The sequence below is a fragment of the Ips typographus genome, linkage group LG1 (assembly GCF_016097725.1).
Source record: "Ips typographus isolate SLU linkage group LG1, UJ_Ityp_2.0, whole genome shotgun sequence".
Taxonomy (NCBI): Eukaryota; Metazoa; Arthropoda; class Insecta; order Coleoptera; family Curculionidae; genus Ips; species Ips typographus.
Genome location: NC_138422.1, coordinates 28,890,733 through 28,918,463, shown reverse-complemented (window position 1 = coordinate 28,918,463; position 27,731 = coordinate 28,890,733). Strand labels below are relative to the sequence as shown.

The following is a 27,731-nucleotide window of genomic DNA, read 5'->3' as shown; positions in this document are numbered from 1 at the left end:
AGTGGGAACCGGGGGCTGATCGTTGTTTTCGATTGATTGCTGATGAAAAATGGCGGGGCCTGAGATAATTTGGGCGGCACTTTCAGGCATCACTTGATGTGGATTGTTCTCAATCGTAGCGACTGCTGCAGCTGCGGCTCCGGCGTTCTCCAAATCTGAATACGCGGTTAACAAGACAGGGCGCAACGCGGGAGGTTGTACACTGATGTCGGCGATATCGGAGTCGGTTAAAGAGAGGCGTCGGAACGTACAACTAGTTTGCGCGACGAGGTCAGGCCTTTGTCATTTAGAGTTTGCTTGCAGTGCCTGGTTAATCTGCTGCCAGAGGTCTTTCTTGCACGACTTGGATCTGAAAATATAGTTTTCTTTAACTGAGAAAGTTTCAAATTATTAGTACGTTTTAAACGTTTTCTTGTTAAGATATCGGGTGACAAAAAAATCCACGCCCTTATTTAAAAAGATACCAGTGAAATCACGAACATTTATGAGATTAGGATATTAAAAGATTCAAAATTAGAACACAACAAAACCTCACAATGAAAATGAATCTACAAGAAACGTGATATATAAAATTCCTTGCGAATGCAATCAATTTTATATTGGTGAAACCTCCAGACCTTTAAAAAAACGTATTAAAGAACACCAAAATTATTTAAGAACTGGAGACTTTCACAAATCTAATATATGTCAACACGCGTTTGATAATGATCATAGAGTCAAATGGAATGAATGTAGTATCATAACCAAAGAAACTTTTTCAAAAAGACGTAAAATAAAAGAAAGTGCATATATTAGATTAAACCATGACTCCTGTGTTGCTACATCCTCTATTAATATTGACCAAACTTGGATAAATATTCTAGAGAAGGAGATAACACTTGGTCATATCAAACGAAACTGAAATTTCTTGTAATTTTGTTTTCATTATAAAACCCACCTTTCACTACAACAATAGATAACCTTTCCTATTGGAATGACAAGAGTCAAAATTTATGTCAATTTTTATTGACAAAACCCTTCTCAGAGTTCCAAATTGAACATTATCAGGTTTAATATTTATTAAGTTGTTGTTTTCTGTGTTCTGCCGTTGTGTTCTTTCTTTTTTAGATTCTCTGAAGACGGTGGTAGATTTTTCACTGAAACGTCAGCGTTTTTAGGTAACAAGATCGAGCCTAAGTCAGTGGTTTTGTGTTGGGACGACTAGGTTAATGTTATTTTCAACTTAGTTGAAAATAGTGCGAAATTCCATTTTCCCAACACACCTTTTTTTTGTGTGAGACGTAAGACCCAATAAACAAAGAAAAAATGAGTAACTCGTCTCAACAAACATATACAGGGTGTCCCGCGAGGTAAGGGACAAAATTTCACTACGTGTTCTTTAGGTAAATTCGAGTCGAAAATGTTCTATGAACATGGGTCCGCAAATGCTTCCTTACCAAGATATGATTTTTTTCAGTTTAATAGTTTTATTGTGTTGAAAAGTACAATAACCTCACAAAAATATTTTTTTACAAAAAAAATTAATACCTCTTGGAAAATAACTGTTTATAATAATTGTTCAAAGTGTCCATTTTCCCATTGTAAGCATAGTCTAGCCCTTTTAATGATGTGGATGAGAGCCATTGTAGTTTTCGGTACAAAATCACTATTAAATTTAAAAAATCATATCTCGGTAAGGAAGCATTTGCGGACTTGACTCGAATTCACCTAAAGAACACGTAGTGAAATTTTGTCCCTTACCTCGCGGGACACCCTGTAGAACATATCTCAAAATTAGAACACAGAAAATGGGGATTTCAAAACTATGCCCAGGACATCTATGGTCAGAAGAAAGAGCTAAATTCACAAATCATCTTAAATGTTTGTGATTAGCCTAATTTGATGCAAAAACACCGTAATATAATAAGTGAGTGGCGAATGAGTTATATAAATGTGAGCAGAGCAGATAGTTCACTCATCTGCAAAACAATTAGTAATATCTTTAAGATTTTGTTATTGTTTACGATACTACTAGTTTCAGAGGGTATGCAAAATCTGTGTACAATATCCTAACCACAAATTTCTGGTGTAAAAACATTACCTTTTATATGTAAAAGTGTTTCCAACTATCTTAATTAAATTTACGAACAAGAAGGTCAAATTGATATAGTCTTTAAACTTAAAAAAAAACTGTATTTTAGAGTTGGAGAAGTAGTCAAATCAATCCAAATGATTATTTCAAGTTAAAATCATTTTTTCAAGGTAAAAATTGATGAATCACACGTTATAAAATTGGAAAATTAACCATATTATCATCATTTTCAGTCCTTATGACATTAATTCTGACAATTTTTAGACGAAAACAGTCTCTGTGACGTTATTTAACTACTTTAAGACCCCAGAAATGCCTAAAAAGTCAATTTTGACAACTCAAACACAGAAAAACAGTTATTGACTGTATTTGACACTTTTCGGACAATTTTCAGTCCTCATGACGTCATTTCTGACAAATTCTTGATGAAAACAGTCTCTGTGATGTCGTTTGACTACTTTAAGACACCAGAAATGCCTAAAAAGTCAATTCTGACAACTCTAACACAGAAAAACATTTTTTACTGTATTGGACACTTTTCGGACAATTTTCAGTCCTTATGACGGCATTTCTGACATATTCTTGATGAAAACAGTCTCTGTGATGTCGTTTGACTACTTTAAGACAGCAGAAATGCCTAAAAAGTCAATTTTGACAACTCCAAAACAGAAAAACTGTGATTGACTGTATTTGACGATCTTCGGACATTTTTCAGTATTTATGACGTCATTTCTGACAATTTCTAGATGAAAACAGTCTCTGTGGCGTCGTTTGACTACTTTAAGACACCAGAAATGCCTAAAAAGTCAATTTTGACAACTCTAACACAGAAAAACATTTTTTACTGTATTTGACAATTTTCAGTCCTTATGACGTAATTTCTGACAATTTCTAGATACAAACAGTCTCTGTGGCGTCGCTGGACTACTTAAAGACAGCATAAATGACTAAAAAGTTAATTTTGACAACTCCAAAACAGAAAAACTGTGATTGAATGTATTTGACGATTTTCGGACATTTTTCAGTATTTATGACGTCAATTCTGACAATTTCTAGATGAAAACAGTCTCTGTGACGTCATTTGACTATTTCAAGACACCAGAACTGCTTTAAACGTCAATTTTGACAATTTTAACACCGAAAAACAATGATTGACTGTAATTAACACTTTTCGGACAATTTTCAGTCCTTATGACGTCATTTCTGACAATTTCTAGATGAAAACAGTCTCTGTGACGTCATTTGACTATTTCAAGACACGAGAAATGCTTTAAACGTCAATTTTGACAATTTTAACACCGAAAAACAATGATTGACTATAATTAACACTTTTCGGACAATTTTCAGTCCTTATGACGTCATTTCTGACAATTTCTAGATGAAAACAGTCTCTGTGACGTCATTTGATTATTTCAAGACACCAGAAATGCTTTAAACGTCAATTTTGACAATTTTAACAGCGAAAAACAATGATTGACTGTAATTAACACTTTTCGGACAATTTTCAGTCCTTATGACGTCATTTCTGACAATTTCTAGATGAAAACCGTCTCTGTGACGTCATTTGACTATTTCAAGACACGAGAAATGCTTTAAACGTCAATTTTGACAATTTTAACACCGAAAAACAATGATTGACTATAATTAACACTTTTCGGACAATTTTCACTCCTTATGACGTCATTTCTGACAATTTCTAGATGAAAACAGTCTCTGTGACGTCATTTGACTATTTCAAGACACCAGAAATACTTTAAACGTAAATTTTGACAACTCAAGACAGAAAATCATTTTTTTTCTGTATTTGACACTTTTTGGTCAGTTTTCAATCTTTTTCGCGTCATTTCTGACAAATTCTAGTCAGAAGCGGGCACTGTGACGTCATTTGACTAACTCAAGACACTAAAAAGGCTTCAAACGTCAATTTTGACAATTTTAACGCCGAAAAACAATGATTGACTGTAATTGACACTTTTCGGACATTTTCAGTCCTTATGACATTAATTCTGACAATTTCTAGATGAAAACAGTCTCTGTGACGTCGTTTGACTATTTCAAGACACCAGAAATGCCTAAAAAGTAACCTAATAACTAACCTAACCTAACCATATTAGCATTTAGGTTAAATTTGGCAGTTTTAAATAAAAATCACAATTTTAACCTATTAAATACTGGACAATTTTACCATCTTTGTCCTATTTGACACCATCGTTTAAAGTTTCTAAAAAGTCAAGTTTTAGTAACCTTTAAAAATGCCCCTTTTGTTAATTTTCCGTAAAATTGTAATTTCAACTTCATAAAATCAGGTTTTATCTGTCGTTTTCCAATCATTGTTGTCACTGTGATAATGTAGTTATTTATTGTGACAATTTTAAGTGCCTTTGTCAATTAGAACTGAGAATATGATCATATCAAAATTATAATAATTAGATTGATATTAATTAGATAAAAGTTTTGAAAATAAATGATAAATTATAGAATAGGCAAAGTTACATTTTAGTACCTTTTTCAGTAGGAAAAAAGTAATTTTGAGATCAGTGGTTTTCAGATTCAAAATAGACAACATAAACAAATTTTATTTTAAAAAAGTTTTTAGAAGGGAATGATTGCCATTGTCAAAAAGAAATTGCTTAGATACATTAATTGAATCAGATTCATTTAGCTGTAATTTTTCACTCACTTCTTTAATAATATTTTTTCCTCGCCAGTCAATTGATCTACAATAAGTCAAGTTAGGTTAAATTGAAGCATTTTGTACTTCTCTTTCTAACAAACATTAAGATATTTTCATTATTTACATAGTTTTTTTATATTCACTCACCCTCACATTAGGATCTCATTGAAACTAATTAATTAATACAGAAAGTAAGGTGGACTTAAGAAAGGAACCCTAATTTGAGTGAACTATAAGAAAACACTGAGTCTGAGATGAGTGTAAATTTAAGATAATCTCTGAATTCCTCCCTGGGCAAAACTAGTAGATACTGTGACAACCGGTTTGCAAACTGATAAAAGTTATTTATGAAGCTCGATAGTGTCGTGAGCATTGGTTTGCAATAACTCATCTCTCTTCGTTGATTTTCTATTTTGAACACCTGCACAACTTATTAATCTCCAATTGGTTATTACAATAACAAATAAAAATAACGTCAAGAAAAATAAATAATGTAGAAAAATTACAGTATACAATATCAAAATTCTACTATCTTAAATAATCCTCAATACAATATGGCTCTAATTCAAGCAAAAGTTTCTTTACTTCATTTTTAAAACGTTTACATCCATTGATTTTTTTTATACTTAAAGGCAACTTATTATACAATTTTACGCACATATATTCCGGGTTTTTTTCTGATAGCTGGAGTCTGTGCTGAGCATAAGTAAGATGTTCCGCTCTGGTAAAATATCCAGTTTCATGTTGTTCTTCAAATAAGCTTTTATTCTTACTGACAAACATCAAACACTCAAATATGTATAAGGCATAGACTGTCATGATACCGCTGCTTCTGAAAACTGATCTACACGATTGTCTAAAGTCCATTCTTTTTACTATCCGTAAACATCGTTTTTGTGCGACAAAGACGCTCCTAACATGGCTGTCCCTTCCCCAGAAAATTATTCCATATCTCATTATAGATTCCAGATTTGCAAAATAAAGGATTTTCAATGATTTTTCGTTTAGATATTTTCCTACTACTCTAATACCATAAGTTATCGAGCTAAGCTTTCCCAGCAAGTGTTCAATATGAGTTGACCAATCCATATTTTTATTGATATAAATACCCAAAAATTTTGCATTGTCCACTGTTTTGATTGTACTATTTAAGATCTCCACTTCATTGATACTGTCTCGCTTTGTTTTAAAATATACTACATTAGTTTTATCTGTATTTATTATTAATTTGTTCTTAGTAAACCAATTGAGGATGTCTTCAGTTAAATATTTCGTATCCATTATTAATTTAGCTGCAGTTGTGTTGCCTAAAATTAAGTTTGTATCATCCGCGAAACTTATAACGTACTGATCAGGCTTCATTGCAGTGAAATGTAAGTCATTAATAAAAATCAAAAATAAAGTGGGTCCTAAGATACTGCCTTGTGGGATTCCTATGTTATTAACCAGTGAATTAGATTTGGCATAAACCGAGTGTTTTTCTATAGCGACAACCTGTTTTCTATCTTCTAGAAAAGATGACAGCCACCCCAAAGCGCATCCCCGCACTCCATACGCTTCAAGCTTTAACATCAACAAATCTATATCAAGAGAGTCGTATGCTTTTGATAAGTCGAGGAATATCCCCATTGCTGGCTTACCATTCTCCATGAAATTCAAAACCCTTTTGCTGAAGTCAAATATGGCTGTTTGAGTTGATTTGCCTTTTAGAAATCCATGTTGGCTAGTGCTAAATATTTCATTAGTGATCATAAAATCGACAATTCTTTTAGCCATGGCGAGTTCAAAGAGCTTTGAAAAACTTGGCAGTAAACTGATAGGTCTGTAGCTGTCAAAGCTTTGAGGATCGCCTTTCTTATAAAGTGGTTTTATTAGCGCGGTTTTCAACTCAGTGGGAAATTTACCATTCACAAACGAGCTGTTGATTAGGTAACTGAGTATGTCTTTTAGAATCAGAGCGGAACATTTTACGATGCTAGATGGTATCTCGTCTAGCCCGCTACTAAGCTTATTTTTTACTTGACTTGCCAGTTCGCATATTTCATCTGGTGTAACTGGGTTTAAGAACATGGATTGACAATTTTTAGTTATGCTGTGTGAAAACGGTATTTTCTTCAGATGTTTTTGCATATTAGGTACAATTGAATGTATAAAGTTATTATACGAACTGGCTATGCAATCAGCTCTTCCCTCTATTTGAATCCCACTTTTACCCTTTGCTTTCCCTGTTATTTCTTTGGTAATTGACCACATACATTTCATTTTGTTATCTGAATTTCTAATTTTATTTTCATATTTGTTTATGTGACTTAATTTTAGTATATTATCATATTCTTTCTTTGTTTGCCTATATTCAGTTTTATATTTATCACTTAATCTGCTAAGACTTAATAAAATATCTAATTTATGTTTGCAAGCACTTAATTCGGGGTTGGTTAATTTTATTTTCGTTTGTTTTTTAGTCTGAATCAATTTTAGAGGGAAGTTCTGATTGAAAATCGGAGTGAAAGTGTTCATAAAACTACTCCACTGTTGATCTATGTTATTACTATCTGATTGGTACACGTCTGCCCAGTTTTGCCTACCTAGGTCTCACAGAAACTTTTTTTTGGCATTTTCCGTGAAAAACCGCTTGTATTGCGTATCCATATCTATAACCTCGTTTGGAATTTCAAAAAGAACTCTCTGTGCCATGTGGTCAGATGCCCAATTCTCTATTACACTAGCTTCTATTAAGTCTGAATTTGTTAAAATATTGTCTATGCAGCTCTTTGAAGTGGCTGTAATTCTTGTATTTTCGAGTACACAGAGATATAAATTAAAAGTGTTTAATATTGCAACAAATTCAAACCTCATCTGGTTTTCTTGTACCATTTCTATATTAAAGTCTCCGGCGAGAAAGATTGACTTTCCTTCATTAAATATTGTTTGAAGTAAAAGTTCTAATTTATCAAAAAATACCTTAACATTACCGCTTGGTGGTCTATATATTGCCACTACTATTATAATTTTTATAATAGTAACGTCAATTAAGTGACAATAATCTTATAAAAGAACCAGCAAGAAATCGGGTTATATGAATACTTAATTACTTACCTCCTTATTGAAGACAGCCATTCTTTAAATTGTACATTGCCTTCTGGCGTGATGTGGAATGCTGCTCTAGCAGCTAACACGATACTGACAAAATCTTCATAATCAGCCGTCGTCAAGTGGTACAACTTCTGATGCATACACTGGAAAAACAGTTTATAAGCAACTTCGTTAGTTTCTTTTACTGTTATGACTGCTTTTAGTCTGATTATGGATTTACCTGTATATACATTTGTTGACACTTGTTGACCAACGGCAACAACGCGGTGCGCAGATGCTGCATCACCAATCCCGGATTATTCCGCGACAGGTGTTGAGCAGCCTCGATCGCTACATCATGCAACACGAACGGGCTTACAATCGAATTCACCACGCAGACGCAGAAGTGATGAAGATGATGAGTGCCTTAACAATAACACAAGTTATATTCATTTGACAATTACAACAACTGGAGTGAGGAAAAGAATATAAGTAGTGTATCTGAAAGATCTTCAAAAAAGTGACTAAAAAAATAACAGAAAATTGTCAAAAACATGTGTGGACATTCATAAGGGTTCTACTTATCAAAATGTTCAGAACTGCTGACCTAAAGTATTAAACTTAGGGAATAATGACCTGAAAGATTTGTTAAATGCTGATTGCGGTTTGTACTTAACTTAACGAAATAAATAATATTCACTAAGTGAGGTTTGTTCTTTTATCGAGCTCTTACCCAAATTCTTGGATATCCGCAACAGCCATTTGACATCCTCGCCGTAGGGTGGATTTCGCGCATATTTGGCCTGCGGTCGGTCGTCGTGCACGCGTCTCGCCAACGTGTCTAACGCCAACATACCCACTCGATACGCAATCAACAAGTAACGTAACTGCGTTTGATTCAGCTGTTGCGGTCTGTGAGGTCTGATGAATGCCGGAGCTGCTCCTACTGTTAATTATTAATCACAACATCAGTGAGACAATACTAACATTTGTACACACATTTCTGCGCTACGATGATAATATACAATATCTGTGGTGGGGATGCTGATGTTGTGGTACATGGTAGGTCTTTAAGAAATTATGATGTTGATAAATTGCATGATTGTATGTTGAGTACTGTATGGAATAGGGATAGTAGGTATCTTAAATAGTATGTGTCCACGGAATGTAAGAATAGTTAAACAACAGCATTTAAACAAAGCCTGGATAACAAATAATGTAAAGGATAACATGAAAATAAGAGACAATTTGTACGTTCGTGCCGTACGGGAAAAATTTGGAATGAGTATAAAAGAATCCGTAATTACGTGGTGGCGCAGATCAAAATTGAAAAAGAAAGATACTACAAAGAAGTTATTGATGACAACAGAAGCAACCCTCGTGAAATGTGGAAAAAACTTAAGTCATTGTTGCCAGGTAAAAACAGTTCATTACCGACTGAAATTCAATTTGAAGATCGTAGGGTTTCAGATGATCATACAATTGCTCAGGAATTCAATAAATATTTTGTAAAAAGCATAGACGACATTTTAATGGGTATTCCTGTGAGTTCCACATTGAGCGAGGTGGCGATCGAAGACTGCAACACTTGCTACAATCTTACAAGATTCGAAAGCTTATCAATGGGAGATATTAAATCTATTTTGAAGGATATGAAAAATGTTGGGGGAGGTTTAAGTGGCATATCTAAAAAAGGTTCTGTGTGATGTCTGTTTTGTGGCGTGTGATCGTTTGTTGAATGTTGTCAATACGTCACTGTCCAGTGGAGAATTTCCACGTAAGTGGAAAGAGTCTACTATTGTTCCTGTTCCTAAGGTACCAAATACTACTCGATATAATGAATTTAGGCCAATCAACACTATAGAGGTGTACGAAAAAGTACTGGAAATTGCAGTTAAAAAGCAACTACAGGAATATTGTAACAAAAATAACATTATTGTAGTCTGGTCAATCAGTCTGGTTTTCGTGAGCGTCATTCATGCTGAGTCTGTGGTAGTGAATTTATGTGATACTTTCAAGAGTGAGCTGGACAGGGGTAATTTTGTGTTGGCAGTGTTTCTGGATTTTCGTAGAGCGTGTCGGCGGTACGGTTCTGAGATGGTTCAAATCATATTTGTGTGACAGATACCAGAAGGTTAAATTAAAAAATTACACATCACAGTCGCAATGTATTAGACATGGCGTACCGCAAGGAACCGTCTTAGGACCGTTGTTGTTTCTTCTGTATATTAACGATATAGTGGGGGCGGTGAGAGGGTGTAAATTGGAATTATTTGCTGACGACACAATGTTGTACATATAGTTGGATTTTTACCTTTTGAGAATGACGTCATCTTTTTACATCTTTGTTTGTCGCATATCAAACATATGAAATAAACAATTTTAGCAAAAACGGCACGTTGTTAATTTTGTCGTCCTGTCAAATTAAAAACGTTGACATTTACTGTCAGTTTGATATAAACAAATATCAAAGGTATAAAAATGATGCGCTACAATGAGCAAGCCCAAATGCTAGTTCTAAATGTGCTGCTTTTTTTGGAGTACGAAAAGAAACAGTTTCCAGATGTCGTCCCAATTGATCATCAGTCACTTCTGAACACACTAATTTTTCAAAGCATTTGTAGGTTAAAACTTGTGATCTAATTCCAGACATGCGTGTTTTTTCACCTGCATGACGTCATTCTCAAAGGGTAAAAATTTGACTATAGCGGGAGGTGAATTGGATATTATGGAGAGGACTGTTAATAGTGACTTGGACAGTTTATTCAACTGGCTCTGTGTAAATGCGTCAAAGTCAAAATTTTGTTTGTTTGGGAAGAAACACAGTTTAAAATCTGTAAATTTTCAAAGTCTGAATATAGTTATTAACAACCAAAAAATAATCCATGAAAATGAAATAAAATATTTGGGTGTCATTTTTGATCAGAGTTTAACATTCTACGCACATGCTGATTATATAACAAGAAAATTTGCGAAAAAGGTTGGATACATTGCTTGAGTTGGAAGTCAACAACAAGTACTAAATTGCTATTATACAACAGCATTGCCCTTCCACATCTCGAGTTTTGTTCCCTCTTATACAGTCTTCCTGCTTTCAAGATCGATCAAATTCAGATTGTCCAGAATCGCGCCATGAGATGTATATTGAAGTGTAATAGATACACCCCTGTCGCAACAATGCTTAATGTTTTGAATATGTTGTGTATTAAACAAATGATCGTGTTTGCCACTCATTGTTTTTAAAATAAAACACGAACTTTTACCGCCTTATATTTGCAGTAACTAGTCAGATGCACAATTCTGTGTATGATTTTAACATGCTGCCTAACTATGTGAAAAACTGCAACACTCTTACCGATTTTAGGAAATCTTTAAGAAAACATATTCTTTTAATGTAATGTTAATTTCTAATTTTAAAATTTTCTGTTTTGTTTGTAGATTTAAGTTCATATTGTTTTTATTTGAGTGTCATTAATTCCTGTTTTTTATTCGCTTGACCATGTAAATGTTTATATTTATAGCTTTTTTTTATGCTAAATAAACGCCATTATTATTATCTGTAAAGAGTTTAGTATGACGTAAGTTTGTCATTTGTCTTACAACTCCACAACAACTATCAATTTGTCATTTTCATTTAAAAGGAGAGGGTAAACAGCTTACTTGTCGGAGGTGGTTGTGGATATAAGTGCTGTGGTACTGGCCGAGGTGGTGGCTGAGCCATGGGCAGTGCCGCCGCCCCAAAGTACTGAAGATGAGGCGGCGGAGGTGGAGCCGAAGTTCCGGCCGGTGGTGGGCTGGAATACACTCCCGCTTGCGGCTGTTGGATCTGATTGGGAACAGTTGCATTCACGTATTGAGTGGGCGGCGACACGTACTGCGGCGCGGTTTGTAGAGAGAAGGGCGCCGCCACTGGTGGCGTACTCGAAAACGGTACCTGAAATTATACAGTGTGACTCACTCATTAGTTAACACAAGAGTTCAAAAAAAACTGACAACATGTCAGACTGTTTGTAAACAAACGCGTATTTTTAAAGTCAACAGTTTAGGTATTGTTGCCAACACAAGCACCACAATTTTATAAAAAGTGTTCTTAAAGTGCTGATGAATTAATGGTGGATCCAACTGTCACTGTCTTTTAAGTCAACATAAATCTGTGATGAAAACAACATAGCCTCAACTTTCCACCAAGCCTCAGAGCTGATGGATTTGTTGATCTCATGTTGGAAGTCAATTTTGACCAATGACAATGTAAGCTTTTTTGAAGTTATGTATTAGCCTTTCCGGCATTTGCTATTGTTTGTTGTGTTTGTTGATTAAGGAAAATAGAAAAGGCGTAAAATACTCAGCAAAGTCAGTAGTGTCATCGATCACAAAATCCCGTTTTTTAAGTCAACAAGAAAAATGTTGCCAACCAGCTTAACAGTTCCAACACAATCTCAACACTACTTCAACAAAACCATTCTCTGACGTCATTCATCACAACTTAATGTTGACTTTAAAAATACGCGTCAACTGCTTGAAACCATCGCTCTCCATATCAGTAATAGTATTTGAGATGTAAACTACGAAAAATGTTGTACTGCATATAACCAAGAGTACAGAAAACAAAAAATATAAATATTACTAAACAATATCTTAAAAAATGAATGAATACTTTAATAATTACACTTAATAAATAGGTTACTGACCGCTTGAGATGTCACTGGTGGCGGTAAAGCCGCATAGGCGGGAGGCATCGGTGGCGGCGGAAAAGGTGGCATTGCTTGCGTTGGCGGCATTGGCGGTGGTGGTGGATATGGGAATTGATATTGTACGTGTACGTGAGGTGTAGTGGCAGCGATCGGCTGTAGAGGGCCTGATAACAAAATTATTAATTTTTATAAAACAAAAATTGAAAATTTTGACAAAAAATTATATTTTCCCAATTTTCGAAAGGTTCAAACTGGTTATTTCACCTAATTTAAGGTCCTTTGGTATAAATATATTTTTTGCTGTGCATTGGAACCCTTATAAAGCAAAATAAAAATTTACCAAAATTGCACTCTTCATCAAATATGTCATTTTTTCAATTTTTGAAAGGTTGTATCTTTTTTATTTGAACTCCAATCAATTTCGCTAAATCGCCATTAGAAAGAGGATACAAAATACTACAAAATGGTATATACTGTACCTCAAGAAGTAGTTAAAAAAGACCCCTATTAAATTCAATTTTTTTGAAAAGTAAAGTAAAAATGGCACTTTTGACCAAAAATATAATTTTTCCAATTCTTGAAACGTTGTAACTCACTCAGAAAAATGGATGAAAAACGCCAATAACCGAACAGAACAGAACCAAAATGTTTAGTTAGGGAAATTTAAAACCGAACAACTTACTAGCATAACCCACTGGCGCTCCCGCAGGATGGGCTGGTACAAAATTGTAGTGACTCACGTACATACCAACGGGAGGTGCACCATGCTATAAAAATTACAAATCAAATCGGATCGAGTGACAAAAATAAAAATTGAAATCTCACTTGATAAGGAGGCGGTGGTGCAGTAGTAACCACAACTGGAGTGGCAGTGGGCGGACCGGCGTCGGAAGCAACCGGTTGTTCTAGAAATATTATAAAAATGACTATTTTAAACTCTACAAAAGTGGTAGATAAACTACCTATTAAGGCCACTAATTGAGCATGAGGATCAATTAAAGCATCGTGAGGCGGAACGTCACTATCAATAAGTTGCTCGCCTCCGGGCGTATGTCGAACGTATAATTCATACCAATATTTAGCCACCTGTAAGTATACAAAACCATTCTTTCAACAAAAATTTAAAAAAGTGAAGGGTTGATCTGGGATAAAATATTTTTACTTACTTTACTAATAAACAATAAGACAGAAAAATGTTTGAAACAAACTTACTTGAAATAGTACTTCTGGATATACACCGCCACCTTTGGCGGCACTCTCTACTGTCAAACAGGCGTGTTCGAGCATGTCGTCGCTCTGTTCTTTGCACTGCAGAATAGCGCGTTGTATCTCATTCGGGTTCAGAGCGTGCGAATGTGGCAGCACCGATAAAGCCAAATTGGCAGCAGCGTTTACCTTATTGAGAACGAAATACATACATGATAATTTTATAATAATTTGCCATGTCTAAAATCTGTACTATTATGTTATTGAACAGAATTTGAAAAAACGTTTTATAATAAATTATGAAAGCTTAAAAAATGCTTTCTAAACTTTCGTATTTACCATATTGATGTCACAGCCTCTAGAAGCGCGATCTGCTATGCTGGCAGCCTCCGGAGGCGTTAGGTGTCCTTCCCATGTATCTATGAGGAAGGATATGGCCGCAGCTCCAATTTCCATAGCTTGACCTAACATGAAATGTATATCTAGAGCTTCTTTTTAGATAGTAAAAATTTTCATTGTTTTCCATAAAAAATTCAGATAATCAAAATGAAATTCTCTGAACTGCCTACTGAAAAGTTTATTTCACTTAATTTGTAACTACAAGAGTTGAACAAGTCATCTTAAGCTGGGTTTATACAGCGCATAATGCATAACATAGAAAGTTGGCTTTACAGTAATGCCTACTGTCGTTTATAACACTTGCACAATACCGCATAGAAAGTTCATAATTTTTAACTTTCTATGCAATTCTTATGCGAAAACAACTGTACGCATACGCAAAATTTTGTAATGTCATATTTTGACATCCGCCGTCCGTCATTGTATTGTGTTATTGTTTTGTTTATGAATGGTGGATTTGGATTGTTCAAGAATTGTGGTTTGTTGTTGATTTATATTAAACATTATCTAGAGCTAATTAGTTTCTCTTTACATCAAGAATTTATTAAACAATTGCAGATGGAACCTTGGCAACAATTGGGACTTCTACTCTTGATGGGTGCTGCAACTACAGCATTAAGCTTAGATGTCAAGACAAGGAGAATACGGAGGTTTAAAACGCGACCTATGAATAGAAAAATTTGCAGAAAAACATGATACAGAGCAGTTTTTCAAATATACGCATATGACTCCAGAACTGTTCCATAAGTTATTAGCTCTTGTGGGGCCATTCCTGCAGAAAGACAAGACAAAAAATCCAATTATCCCAAAACAAGGTCTTCTGCCCTCACTCTGCAGTAAGAATATTCTCAATTCCAAATAAAAATTTGTAGTATTGCCAGTTCTGTTTTTCAGTTATTTATCAGTAGGTTGTTCTATGCAGGAAATAGCATGGAATAATAACACCTGAACGCTGCCATCTTGTGTTGCGAGTGGTGGTTGGAATCATCAGGGATGGCATGGTCGGTTTGTGTTGGCTTTCTAAATATGGAGAATTCTAATATATTGTTGTTATTAAAAATGTTTTTTTTTCCCTTTTCCAACTTTACAATCGTCCTTATCTGTGCTTGACATGATTGACAAATGGCAAGTGACAGAAAAATAACATTTCACATTGCAATGACATTTATCACGTGTTGTCATAAACTCTTTTCATTGGTTAAAAATTATATGTTGTGCGACTGTATAAACACCAAAAAGAAACACTTGTGATTTCTTGTGCAATGTTATGCATTAAGTTATGGATTGTGCGCTGTATAAACCCAGCTTTACTTATTACTCCCCTGGTTAATTTATGTTCATCTCTCTTTAGAAAGAGGCTTAATATTAACCAATGGATTATTTAATTAATTATTATAACCTCCAAAACCTCCAATGTAACATGTTAATGAAGCAAAAATTATTGGGGTTAATATTAAAAATTGACAAACAAAATAACTTACCGGTAATCCACGATACGTGCGAACTGTAAGTCCGACTGAGCCAGTTAGGACTGACACAGTTATGCAGTCCCAACGCGTAAAGTCCTAGTTGGAAGGCGCACATATGCAATGCTCTAAAATTCAAAATACCATCATATTAACTTTGTAGTGTTAAACGATTAAGTCTTTACTTTCGAAATAATCAGCGCCGACTTTCAATACTGTTTTAATCAGTCAGAATAATTTAAGTCTGATGAATTAATTAAAACTTAAAACAGTGGTCAATGTTTTGGCAACTCCCCTTATTTTCAATGACTGACCTGTGAGGTCCGTGATGACTTTGAGTTGCAGAAGGTTGTGTAAAAAGCGACGTACTACTGGTTCCTCCAGCTTTGGTAAGCACCGTCTTGGCCAGTTCAAACATAAAGTGCGCTCCAGCTTCCGACGGTTGATTGGGTATCGATGGGTAAGCGCGTTTCTTGTATCTGCTTTCTTTATTGCGCGCGATTGCGCCCTGTCCCATTTGGTTTCCGGGTTGACCTGGCGGCATGTTACCGACCGCTCCTCCCTGCTCTACTTCAGCGCTGGTCGAACTATGCGGTCTGCTTCCGTTATCTGCCGCGGAAATCGTTTTTATTATTTCAATAAAAGTCAGATATAAAAAGGCTCACTGCATTCGGTGGCCACCGCATCCGGCGCCGGCATGAAAGGACTAATAGGAGCGATAGCGTTGTCGCAATCTTCCCGTCTCGGTTGATTGTATTGGCTTCGGATCGGAGGATTATTGGTGTAGTACGAACTGATCAGTGGAGTTTTGAGCAATTGATGAACCTCTCGATCGAGCAACTTGTCCATGATCCTAAACAGTGCACGTCTCTCAAATTTGCCGTAAACCACATAAAGACAGCAAAACCTACCTACAAATCTTGTAACAGTCATCTTTATAAAACGTAAGAAGGGCGATAGCAAGTTCGCCTCTTTGTCGTCTAGTTCCTTCGCACAATAATGGATGATCGGCCTCTGAAACGTTGGCTTTCAGTCCTAGAGCTACCACTGCTGCTTCAAATGCTAACGATTCGTCGGTGGGGAGTCGTAATGTGATTATTTTGTTCCTATCCCGACCTGCAGACATATTGACTTGAAAAAATGTGGAATAAGGTTAAAAAAGTGGAAATAAAGTTATATTTGAAAATGATAAACCACAGAAACAAAGAAAAGATCCTTGTTTTTTATGATTATTAAAAAGACCTAACTTCTATGGCCAATCCTTATTCTGAATGAATGAGAAACTAATCAAAATGTTAATAAACCTACTGTTCTCGCGGTCTGAGGTTACCCGTGCGTCATCCCCTTGTGATTTAGAAGTAGACATGCATTATTGACTTCATCCTTGTCTATTGTTCACTTTCAGAAAGGGTAAATATCTAAGTGAATGTCTTCCAAAAAAAAACATTTACTGATTAGCGCTTCTATTTCAGTCATTGTCAGTTTGACAACCATCGAAATTTATTTGATTTGTTTACTAATAATTCTTTTCTGTTTCTTTGTGTTGTTAATCATTTATAAAGTTTTCTATTCACCACACCACCACAGTTCTTTTAAGAGCTATTGTTTCTACGCTTTTAACATACTGTAAGTACTTTCATAATATTGTTATTAATATTTTTATTTTTTTTATGTCGGCTGTCACGATCTAACCAAAATTGGCACAATTACTAACCTGTTTTGAAAAAAAAGTGGGAGTGTATATTATGGTTTTTATTTAGCCATTTGGTTTTTCCTAAATTCGGAATTACTTACTATTACAGTAGTTTTTTAGAAAATGCCTGGAAAAATTCTCTACAGACAAGCCTAGCAGTTAATTCTTAACCTTTGTGAATATTTTGAATTGGAAAAAACTAATGGAGGACCTTTAGAAGCTTTATCATCTGTTCAGGAAGAAAATAAGAAATTTTAAGACCTTACATATTCTTACTGATGTATTTTTTTTTGATACTAGAAGGTTGTAGCTGCTTTGAAAATTTCCCGCAAAACTGTTTATTCGATTCGGGAAAAGCAAGCAAGTAATCTTATGATTTCCTCACCTAGAAAACCTAAATTGAGACGTTATCGACGGGTCAAGACCACTGATTTATCTGAAAGCATTAAAATGGATGTTCGAAATACATTATATGATATGTACAACGATAGTATGTTAATAATAGTAAAATATATCTACTTTTGTAAGAAACATCTATTAACATTTCATTGTTTCCAGAGACTGAGATTTCTGAGACTGAGTCTTATTAAATTTTTAATTTGTTGTATTTATTTTAGAGAAACCATCCAGAACCTAAATCAAGAGCTTAAAGTTAAAGAAATACTACATATTGGTGATACATCTCTGCGAATTTTGGTAAATAAATTAGGTTTCAAATTTAGACGGAATTCTATGATCCAAACGGAGACTTCTCATAAATAAAAAATGTTATTTCGGTCAAGATATTTTTGATTTGCTTTGGTATAAGGTTGTTTTAGTGCAAATTTGCAGCCAAAGATCTCTACTTTCTGACTGACAATACACGCAAAATTTTAAACGTGACGAAACTTTAGACACGCCCTTTTCTATAATATGAACACAACAGGTTTGTTGACGAAAACTTGATTTGATTCATATGATTATAAATGACGTAGCCTTCGTGACGCACGGGTAAATTCACTCCGCGAGAACAGTAATAAGGTACTTTTTACTACAACCTTTCACATAAAACCCAATAAAAAAAACGAAACACAAGACTAATTAATCAAACAACCAAGAACTCACCGATAACTGAAGGTATAACCAAAGCGTCAAAGATAAAACTAGCCAACATTATCGGCAGCATAGCTTCGCCTCGTGCCTTTAAAGCGCCATCTAAAACATAAAATTTCGGAAGTGTATTAAGCCCTGTGCAATGTAAACGCATAGACAATGCACCTTTGATCTGTTCAGCCCGCTTTCTCAATATCTGCAACTCTTTATGACCCAATGGAAGCCGTTTTAGTAGATTAACTAAATCGGTCTCCTGATTCGCCAATTTTACCTCGAGCGGTTTAGTACTAGCGGGTGGTCTAGCCATCTCCAACCCGAACATGCCCACTCTAAAATCAACGTATTTGCTGAGTTATTGTAATATTAAAAATTGAATGTGTACCTAAAGGCGAGATGAAAGTGTTCAGGATTTTCCGACAGTACAGAGCACAAAAATGCACCCTTTGACAACGTGGCTGATGCTAAGACGCTTAATTGATGAGTGGCTGGGTTCAAATGAGGTCTTTTGCCCTTTTTCTTAGGCAGTTGTGGTACTTCAATCATTAAGTTGGGTGGATTGGCTAATAGCTCTTCAGCTAACTTTACACCTGAGAAATGAGAATTTCTTCTTGAAACATCTTTAAAAATATTTTTCTTTCATCCTTAAAGTCCAATTGAAACACATCTGAACTAACCTAATATACAAGCTTCTTTGCTGTGTCCGTGTGCGTGTAAACCCTCTGCACGAGCAAAAAGCACATCCCAAGGATCATTGCATTTTCGAATTTCTGAGAAAACGTCTTCTTCTCCAGCATCGTCTGATTGGTTGTTAGACGCTTGGCCACTAGCTAAAGGAGTTTTATCGGACGTACCCTCCTAAAAATAGAGATCCAGGTAGTATAACTTTTTTAGCAGCAATATTTAAAATGATTTAATTTTTATCCTAGCAGCAATAAAAGCAAGAGTTTTAAAAACATCCTGTATTTTAATTTTAACAAACAAGAAGAAAATCTACGTTTGGTAAACAATCACACCAGATTGTTTCAGAATTATTGTAGTTAGTTATCGCGGAGTAAACTTTGCCAACGCAGCTGAAAAAAATAAACAATATTTTCTGTGATGACAATATTAATGCCACCAACGGCGATAACACGGCAAAATATCAGTTAAACGTCGAGAACATGCCTGCTTTAGCGCCACTTAATTGAGCCTGTTATTATTTTACGATAACACGATTATTAATGTCATCAGTTTTAAATTTGCCATGCCATGAAAGGCATTGTAGCCTTATCGACCTGTAAGAACGTGGTTAAATTTTTCCCAATTGGACGAGAGTAAATTAAAAATCAGGTGAGAGTAGTGAGTGAGATAAATGTTTTTTCTGTAATATACGATTAATTGACAAAAACAAAAGAATGGAAACAGCTAATGCTGTTTACAAGTAAGTTTGTAACAAATTTCTAAACCTCTTCAGATATGTATACTAGTTCAAATATATTTTAAGTTTTATATAAAAAATTATAGTTTCGGCAGTCAAGTGTTGTGAATCAAACTTTTTAAAAAACGCTAGTTATTAAGTTAAGTTAACATTTTTGCTTACCTCTTTAGCATTATAAAAGTATAAGCTGTATTCGTCTCCGGAATTCGGTGATTCCGAAGAGCTACTCAACTCGTTTTTTGACTGATTTCTGGATTCTTCTTCAGTGTCGGTTGACTGTGGAGGAGCTTCATATGACGTCCTAAAATAGTGTTCGTTTCAAGGATGGTATCAAAACCAGGAACGTATTTTTTTCTGATAATTTTGTCCACCACAAATCAGTAACAAAACTTCACTTACCATTTGGGGTCTTCGGCTGTAGACGTGCTAGCCTCATCTGCCTTGGGAATAAGTGCACTAGCAGCTGCTGACGGGTCCACGGGCGTGTTACTGTCGCGGCTACTACCTCCACTACTACTAGAAGAGTCACTACCACCGCCTTCTTGGGAATCCGAATCATTTGAGTAGCTTCGAACTCGCAAAATGTTGATGTCGTCATCCACCTAAAAAATTTAATAATGCTCCAAAATATGACATTTTTCGGTTTGTAACGTCAGTGTTCAAGAAGAAACCACCACATAAGTATATTAACAGAACTAACCTCGCAAAAACCTTCACTGCTGACACTAGACCGATTACCGTCCCGTTCGTTTAATTGCTCGAGACGAGGATATTCGACCGGGTTGAGCGACATCACGTTCAAGTATCCGAATCGATGATTGCGGAAAGCGTGATAATGGTGACGATGGTGGTGCGGATGCGCAACTTGTTCGCAGTTTAACACCGCTTTTGACGAGTTCACTTGTGTCACCTGTTAAGACATTATGTAGAAAAGTGTTTTTTAATATAATGGTAAATTAGTTTTACACACTGTCCACTTGTTCAAAATCAAAGTAGACAAAAAAGAGGGCGAGATTAAGGTCATATCTACTAGTTTCTATAACAAGTCGAATAACTCATTTACATTTAAGTTTACCAATTTCTTGATCTTGTATTACTAGAGATCTTTTTACAAGAACATTTTAAAAATTTAAACGTCATTTTGACGTTTCAGACTATCTTTGTCACGGTTTTTAATGCTTCTCGGTCTCATCAGCATTTTCGCATACTACCTTACAAATTTCCGTGATTTTTACGCTTCAAAACCACGATTATCTCATCAAATATTATACAGGGTGGTCCAGTTTTAAGTGCCAATAATTCACCATTTGATAGCTAATCAAAAAATAAGTTGACTTGCATTATGTCATTTTTCTGAAAAAGGTTTCCTAAGGAAGATACAGTCCTCCAAATTTCAATTTAAAAAATCGTTTTATAGTTTAAAACTGAACATCCAAGACTTGTGAAAGTCCAAATTTGTACTGAATAGTCTAAAAACTTTTTTACTACTAGGAATGGTCTTATGATTCGCTTTCTCAGACTGCCATCCTGGTTGAGTGTCTGAAACTGGCATTCAAGAACTAAAAAAGTCCGGAAATCAAGACAAAGATTGTATTGTGCATGAAACTCATTTTTTACTACTAAAAATAATATAAAAGTTGACTTTTAATGCTAGAACTGACTTTACTAGGACTAAAGAGAGTCCAAAAGTATATTTTCAAGACTTTAATTGGTGTACAACTCAATTTTCTGGACTGGACAACAAGTCTAGAAGTAAATTAAATTTTCGGACTATTTTATTTCTAAAAATTAGTTCTCAAGACTATTATTGTAGCATTTGGTACCAACATTTTTTACATTTATTACTGAAGAAACTTGACTTTTGGAAATAGTCTTAAACTCAATTTTTCAGTCTTAAAAAGCACTAAAAACAGTCTGAATTTCTTAGAGATGCTACAATTTATTGCACCTATGAGTGTAGAAGTCAATTTAATAGTGAAGAAGCTTGAAATAACATTTTCAAGACTATGGTCAGTGGACACACTGACCATAGTCTTGAACAACAACAAGTCAAAAACTTTGTAAAGATAGTCTTGAAACTCGATTTGAGGCACTGAAAACAGCCTTAAAACACTAAAAACAGTCTAGTTTATTAAGAAATACCCGAATTTTTAGCACTGAGGTGTCTAGAAGTCGATTTAATAGTGACAAAGCTTGGAATGCCATTTTAAGTCTATGAAGAATGCAAAAATTGTTTTTTAAGTTTGCTATGTCAATAACTTGGTGAAGATAGTTTTGAAACTCGATTTTCCAAGCTGAAAGCAGTTTTGAAGCACTAAAAATAGTCCAGAATTCGAAGAAAATGAAAAACAAAGTAAAAAGCACGAAAAGTTAGTTTTCAAGACAATTTTCATGAATCTAATGTCAATGTCCTGCATCTAAGACTATTTTCAAGACTAAAATATTGAAATTTGTCTTCAAATTATGAAAACTTACTTCAAATGCAAATTTTAACCTTCTGATGTCACTTTTCATTAGTTCAGTCACATTTTGGGGTTCAAGTCAATTTTTAAGGTTTAAATGTATGAATTTGTAGTAACAAATTCTTTAAAAAGTAGTTTTTATGTCTACAAGTCAATTTTTAGTATTAAAGTCTCTGGATTTGCATGAAAACTGGTTACAAACACAACTTTTAAGCTTCTGAAATTTTTATCTTTTCTAATTCAATTTTCAAAACTAAAGTCTTTTAGTTTGTCTGGAAACTATGAAAACTGGCTACAATAATATTTTTTAAACTTCTTAAGTGAATTTTCCGTTTCCCAGACAATTTTTAAGTTGGGTTAGGTTAGTTTTGGGTCTTTGACCGTAATAACGTGTAATAAAGTGCTTGTTCCAAATTTGATCAATATTGCTCCAACGGTCTGACAATTATGACAAAAAAAAAATGATTTTTTAAACAGAAATTTGAAGGACTGTATTTTCCTTAGGAAGCACTTTTCAGGAAAATGACATAATGAATGTCAACTTATTTTTTAATTGGTTATGGATTGGTGAATTATTGACATTTAAAACTGGACCACCCTGTATATACGAATAGAATTTCAAAACATTCGCAGAAAAGGTAAAACTTACCTGACTTTCGCCTCTGGCGCTATCCGGGCCATGTCTGAAGCAAGTAAACGGACAATGATACATCGGATTAATATCGGAAGTGTAGGTTATCCCGGGCATTGGATAATCGTCCCAGTCTAAGTAGCAGGCTTCGATAGCCGGTTTGAAACCCGTGAAAATCTCCAAATCCGCTTTTAGGGAACTGGAATTCTTGTAATAGTTGGACGCCGACGAGTTGGTGTTTCGGCACTTTGACACCTTCTCCAAGATTTTCAAGTGCCAAGTAGTAAACTGTTGAAAAAAAAACAATTACAATTAAAACTTTCATTACAGACAGCTGGTAAATGGAGCAATTTTCCATAAAAATGTGTTTAAAGCCACTTTAAAAAACACACTAATAGAAATCGATTATCTATAATAAAGTGATAATCGTTTTCACCTGATTGTGTAGCATGTCACGTTCAGAAGGAGCAAGTCCTGGATTCAAAGCAGCCAGTCGCCACAAAACGACGATTTCGTCACACAATGAAGCTCCGGCATGTTGAGACGCGTGCGTGTTGCTGTTAATATTGTTATGCTTGCCGCCGCCACTGCCTCCGTGTCCTGCACTGCCGCTTAAAAGTGCCACTTTGGTGTTGAACCACCTGTTTTGAACAAATAGCATTACAGTTTACACATCATGTCCTTAATGGAACATTTTTATTCTGAGAGAACATTTGTCTCTGAAATATTGAACTTTTTATGTGAAATTTGATTTGCGTTTGGTCATCTCAACTAGTTTGCTCCTTAGTGGTCACAGACAACCGTTAAAAGAAATTATGCAGTTTACTTTCACCTCTAGAATCAATTTATTCAACTTGGTTGGATTAATTGAATCATATTGAGATATATTTGATACTTTTTTTAAAAAGTACATTCACTAGTAAAATAACACACACTCACCAAATCAGTATTTGTTCGCAGGCCATGCACTCCTCGGTGATAATTTCCAAAAGTGGAACTGCATTTCGATCGTTTCTCTTGAACATTTCCCGAACTATACTGAGCAAGTTCCACATTCCCTCCGGTTCCCTGCCCCTCAACGGACGGAGTAACGAGGTCCATTCGGCTGCCGCTGGAGGCGCCACTGTGCTCAAGTAATTCACATCGCTAAGATCCAGATTGTTATAGGTTAGAGCGAATATTCGCGAAAAATGGTATTACCTAAAAACCATCGGGGCAGGTACACAAAACTTGATTAAAATCTTCTTGATGTTGTCGTGCAACGTCTTTTCGTCCAAATACCAGGACGTCTGGTCCATGGCAGAGGCGCCGGCTGTTGGATCGGGCGCTCCACATACCGAATTAATTGCTGATGGTTGAGAGCCAAGCAACTCGTCCAACAATCTTTTCATTACGTTTTGTTTAGTATTACGTTAAAATGACAATACAGTGTAACATGTTAAAACAGAAATAACACTTACCTTTGAGCTGTGGGTAATATTTGCTGAGGTAACTCGCTAATTAAGTATTGCGCAAACTTCTGGAGTTGTTCTCTATGTAGTCTTGATAAGGATTCAGATACAGGAGCCCTCAACGTAACTAAATGAGGCTGTAACCCATCAAACGTTAGATTTCAAATACTTGGCTACTTGAGCACTATTAACTCACCCAATGTATTCTCGTCAAACAAACGGCAACAATGTGCGAACACCAGTACGCTTGTGATTGACACGTACAGTTGCATGACGATATCTTTCGTCTGTCGAATGTAACGGCAACGTTGTGAGTGGGAGATGTGGCATTGTTGAACCTGGCCTGTTGCACACTTGCTGACAAATGGAAACCTTTTGGAGAATACACACTCATAAACATAATTTAATCAATTTTCAACTGCAGAGACATACCAATTTGTAAGGGATCTTTGACCATATAAGTCCTATATAAATTCTCGCCACGCACAAACTCATCTGCCGAACCGTTAGCCAAACAAGAGTATAGCCTGAGATAAGAGAGAGAGTAAAGTAAGAAATCCAAAAAAATAGCTCAATTTTATGAACCTGATATCTTCCTCGTTATCAGGAAAACTCCAGAAAGCTATGCGCAATTGAAGTTGCTCCGGAACCGGAGGGTACACGTGTTCAACCAGTTCGAAAGGAATGTGAGAAGCTACGCATTTTGCAGCTAATTCTGTCAGAGATGGTACAGCATTTTCTGCAAACACATTGAGTTTAAGAATATTATTTTAATCGGACTTAAATACAGAGTGGCGCAGACGGTTTAGTCAGGATGCAGGTTATAAAGTCTAGTACTTTTCACAGTAGAAATCGTCTGCACAATCTCAGGTCAGGCCAACTTAGACCATGAGGTAATTCAAAAATTTCCAGTGAAACTAATTCTGTAAAAAGGGTTTTCTGGGTTTCTTGCTGTAGCTCTAGCCCACTGTTGACTTTTCTAGTATTTTAGCATGTAACGGTAACCTCAGTCTTTAAATTAATAACTTCACAGCAGTTTTTCAAACTGCTATACTTTCTGTGACACTCTGTACCATGAAAATATAATAATTAAGACACAAACCCAGGAATAAAATAAAACAACACTCAACTTTATATATTTACTGTTAGTTATTTATGAACACATTAACCAGATGGCAAATAAAAAAAAAAATAAAAAGCTTACCATCCTCCTTTTTCCGTCCATTCCCGTAAAATCCTCCTTGCCCATTCAACGGTTTCCTCCATCCGCGCCAATTGTTGCATATACTTTCCGGTTCGGAGCTCCAACTGCACATTGAGTCCTCCTCGAAACGGTCCGAATCATCAAAACTCAACCTACAAATCATCACAATTTGTAAATGTTTTCACGGAAGTATCAAACTAAGACTTACCGATCTCCTACCACATGATCTTCGCGTTCGGCCCATTCTAAAATATCGTCAGCCAATTCGGCTTGGCCCTGTTGGGCCCCTTGGGCGCCGCGTCTCGCCAGTATGAATGATTTTCTACAATAATACAGATTTATGTTAAATGACAAAAAATTACTGTTTTCCTAAAGCAGCCCTCACACTATCAATATTACTGACAGTATTTCAAAATACTGTTTGAGGTAATGTAAAAGACAGGCCAATGTTTTGAATGTGCTTTCTTAACTGTCACAATCAGACTTTGTTACATCATCTTATTTTTCTTTGATTTTTTGCCTACTTCTAGTTATCTCTTGAATTGAGTTGGTTTCCAGCCTTATTAACAATCTATTTTTCTAGGACTCCTATAGAAAATAAAATTTTCCTCCCTAATTTGAAAGAAGCCTCAAATATGAAGTTTCTATGAATTGCCCTTCTTGTGATATTCCATTTCCTTCAAAAGCAAACCAACTTAGGACCACCCACACCACTTTGTTTGAAGAGAAAAAGGTTAAATAGCAAAGTTATTCCTACCAAACAAGAAATTAAGTTTATCAGCTTTTATCAAAAATTTAACTTTGAATGCCATTGAACATTTTTTATTTTTCTCACATAAGACATATTCCCATTAATTTTAAAAATATGAAAGGTTTTTCATTTATACAATTCACAGCAGCTGTTTGACAAAACTTAGAATGGATAATAAATTCAAAACCTTAGAAAATACTTTTACATACATTGAATAAGTATTTGCTGTTCAAAAGATGTTCATTGAAGCCACCTCCTTTCATTTACCAAAACTTTATTTTTTACACCCACATAAATTGTACAATATTTATTCATTTAGCATAGTTATATCTAATTAATTTTGTAGTTTTTAAGTGTCTTATACCTACATATAAATTCCTAATTATTACTACATGTCAGTAACCCCAATATACCTTTTAGAAAAGTAAGTAGGAGTATCTAGTTATCAGATAATCTTAGAAAACCTATTTTAATGCACTTCATATTTATAGATTGTCACAATCAGACACTACACCACAAAACACTGATGTCTAACCAATCAAAATGGGTTTTCCTGAAATGACTTTTGTGGCTCATTTTAATTGGTTAGACAGAATATTTGTGTTATGCCCTATTGTATCTATAAACTCAGCCTTACATTGGCCAAGTACTACAGATGAACATACTGCATCAAAATCCAAATAAAAAACTATTTGTGTTCTATTTTTTATTCATATATTTTAATCAGAAACTTTAAAAAATACTTAAATTCAAACTACAGGGTTGGTCATATTGGTAGACTAATGAAATGAAGAATGTTGAACTTCATAATGAAATGTAAATCTATTTGTGACTTCCTTTATGATATATTTAAAACTTGACCCCCAAATGACCCAGGGTTAACAAATCAGACAAAAGACCTGAAGTAAAAAAATATCCTTTTTCATTTAATATTTGTAAGAAGTGCATCAATCAATAAAATAGAGTGTCTGTCAAGAAAAGTAAATTATTCAAGTCACAATATCCTGGACAATAACATTATTATTATTGAAACTTTGGCCAATAAAAAGTTCAATAAAAAAGTCAAAGAACTGTTCAAGGTATTCCAAGGAAATAAATGATGGTTTTCTATAATAAAATTGATAGCACGCAAGAAGTTTCACCGCAAATGTTAAATAAACACCATCATCAGATTATAAATTAATGATCAAATACCTACCTAACAACCCTTCAATCAGGACAAAGGAAGGGGGACACGAAAGCAAATTAAACCAACAGTAAAGGCTCTAGTGAGCCTCCTAACTTAACATAGTCAGGAAGACGGCTGAATAAGGTCAAATAATCGAAAAAATCTCAAAGTTTCACTTAAAAATTGCAAAAAAGGGACGAATTTTTAGAACAACCCGACTTCACTCCTTAAACGACAACAAACATGGCCGACGAACCCTTTTCTGTCAAATAGTGACGTTGCC

The 27,731-nt window shown here is 35.1% G+C and overlaps 1 protein-coding gene across 3 annotated transcripts; it reads right to left on the bottom strand.

Annotated features, from left to right (window-relative positions):
• Positions 1–209: 209 nt before the first annotated feature.
• On the bottom strand, positions 210–27,725 carry Dora (zinc finger SWIM domain-containing dorado). 3 transcript variants are annotated; one of them, XM_081993188.1, is made up of 33 exons: positions 27,479–27,725; positions 25,738–25,851; positions 25,530–25,681; positions 24,911–25,064; positions 24,758–24,852; positions 24,522–24,697; positions 24,335–24,462; positions 24,075–24,257; positions 23,814–24,020; positions 23,311–23,515; positions 22,893–23,162; positions 20,482–20,691; positions 20,181–20,383; positions 19,944–20,082; positions 19,039–19,219; positions 18,747–18,951; positions 18,530–18,693; positions 18,377–18,466; positions 16,491–16,695; positions 16,245–16,432; positions 15,894–16,188; positions 15,595–15,707; positions 14,054–14,178; positions 13,721–13,903; positions 13,471–13,594; positions 13,334–13,413; positions 13,191–13,275; positions 12,506–12,672; positions 11,478–11,751; positions 8,551–8,763; positions 8,059–8,243; positions 7,842–7,981; positions 210–349 (listed from the first exon to the last, which is right to left on the bottom strand). In XM_081993188.1, the coding sequence occupies exons 3-33, from the start codon at positions 25,639–25,641 to the stop codon at positions 283–285; spliced, it is 5,166 nt and encodes a 1,721-aa protein (XP_081849314.1). In that variant the 5' UTR covers positions 25,642–25,681; positions 25,738–25,851; positions 27,479–27,725; the 3' UTR covers positions 210–282. The 3 variants fall into 3 exon arrangements, with proteins under 3 accessions (XP_081849314.1, XP_081849317.1, XP_081849306.1); XM_081993191.1 differs by having other exon boundaries at positions 16,248–16,432; XM_081993180.1 differs by having other exon boundaries at positions 18,377–18,693.
• Positions 27,726–27,731: the final 6 nt, after the last annotated feature.

Bases quoted from the DNA above. Each gene is read 5' to 3' on its own strand.
- Dora (XM_081993180.1), bottom strand. From the start codon at position 25,641: ATGTGCAGTTGGAGCTCCGAACCGGAAAGTATATGCAACAATTGGCGC. The intron at 25,065-25,529 runs GTAAGCTTTTTA...ATGTGTTTGCAG, and splicing joins TGGACGGAAAAAGGAGGATG to AAAATGCTGTACCATCTCTG. The intron at 23,163-23,310 runs GTGAAAACGATT...TTTTTTCAACAG, and splicing joins GTGACATGCTACACAATCAG to TTTACTACTTGGCACTTGAA.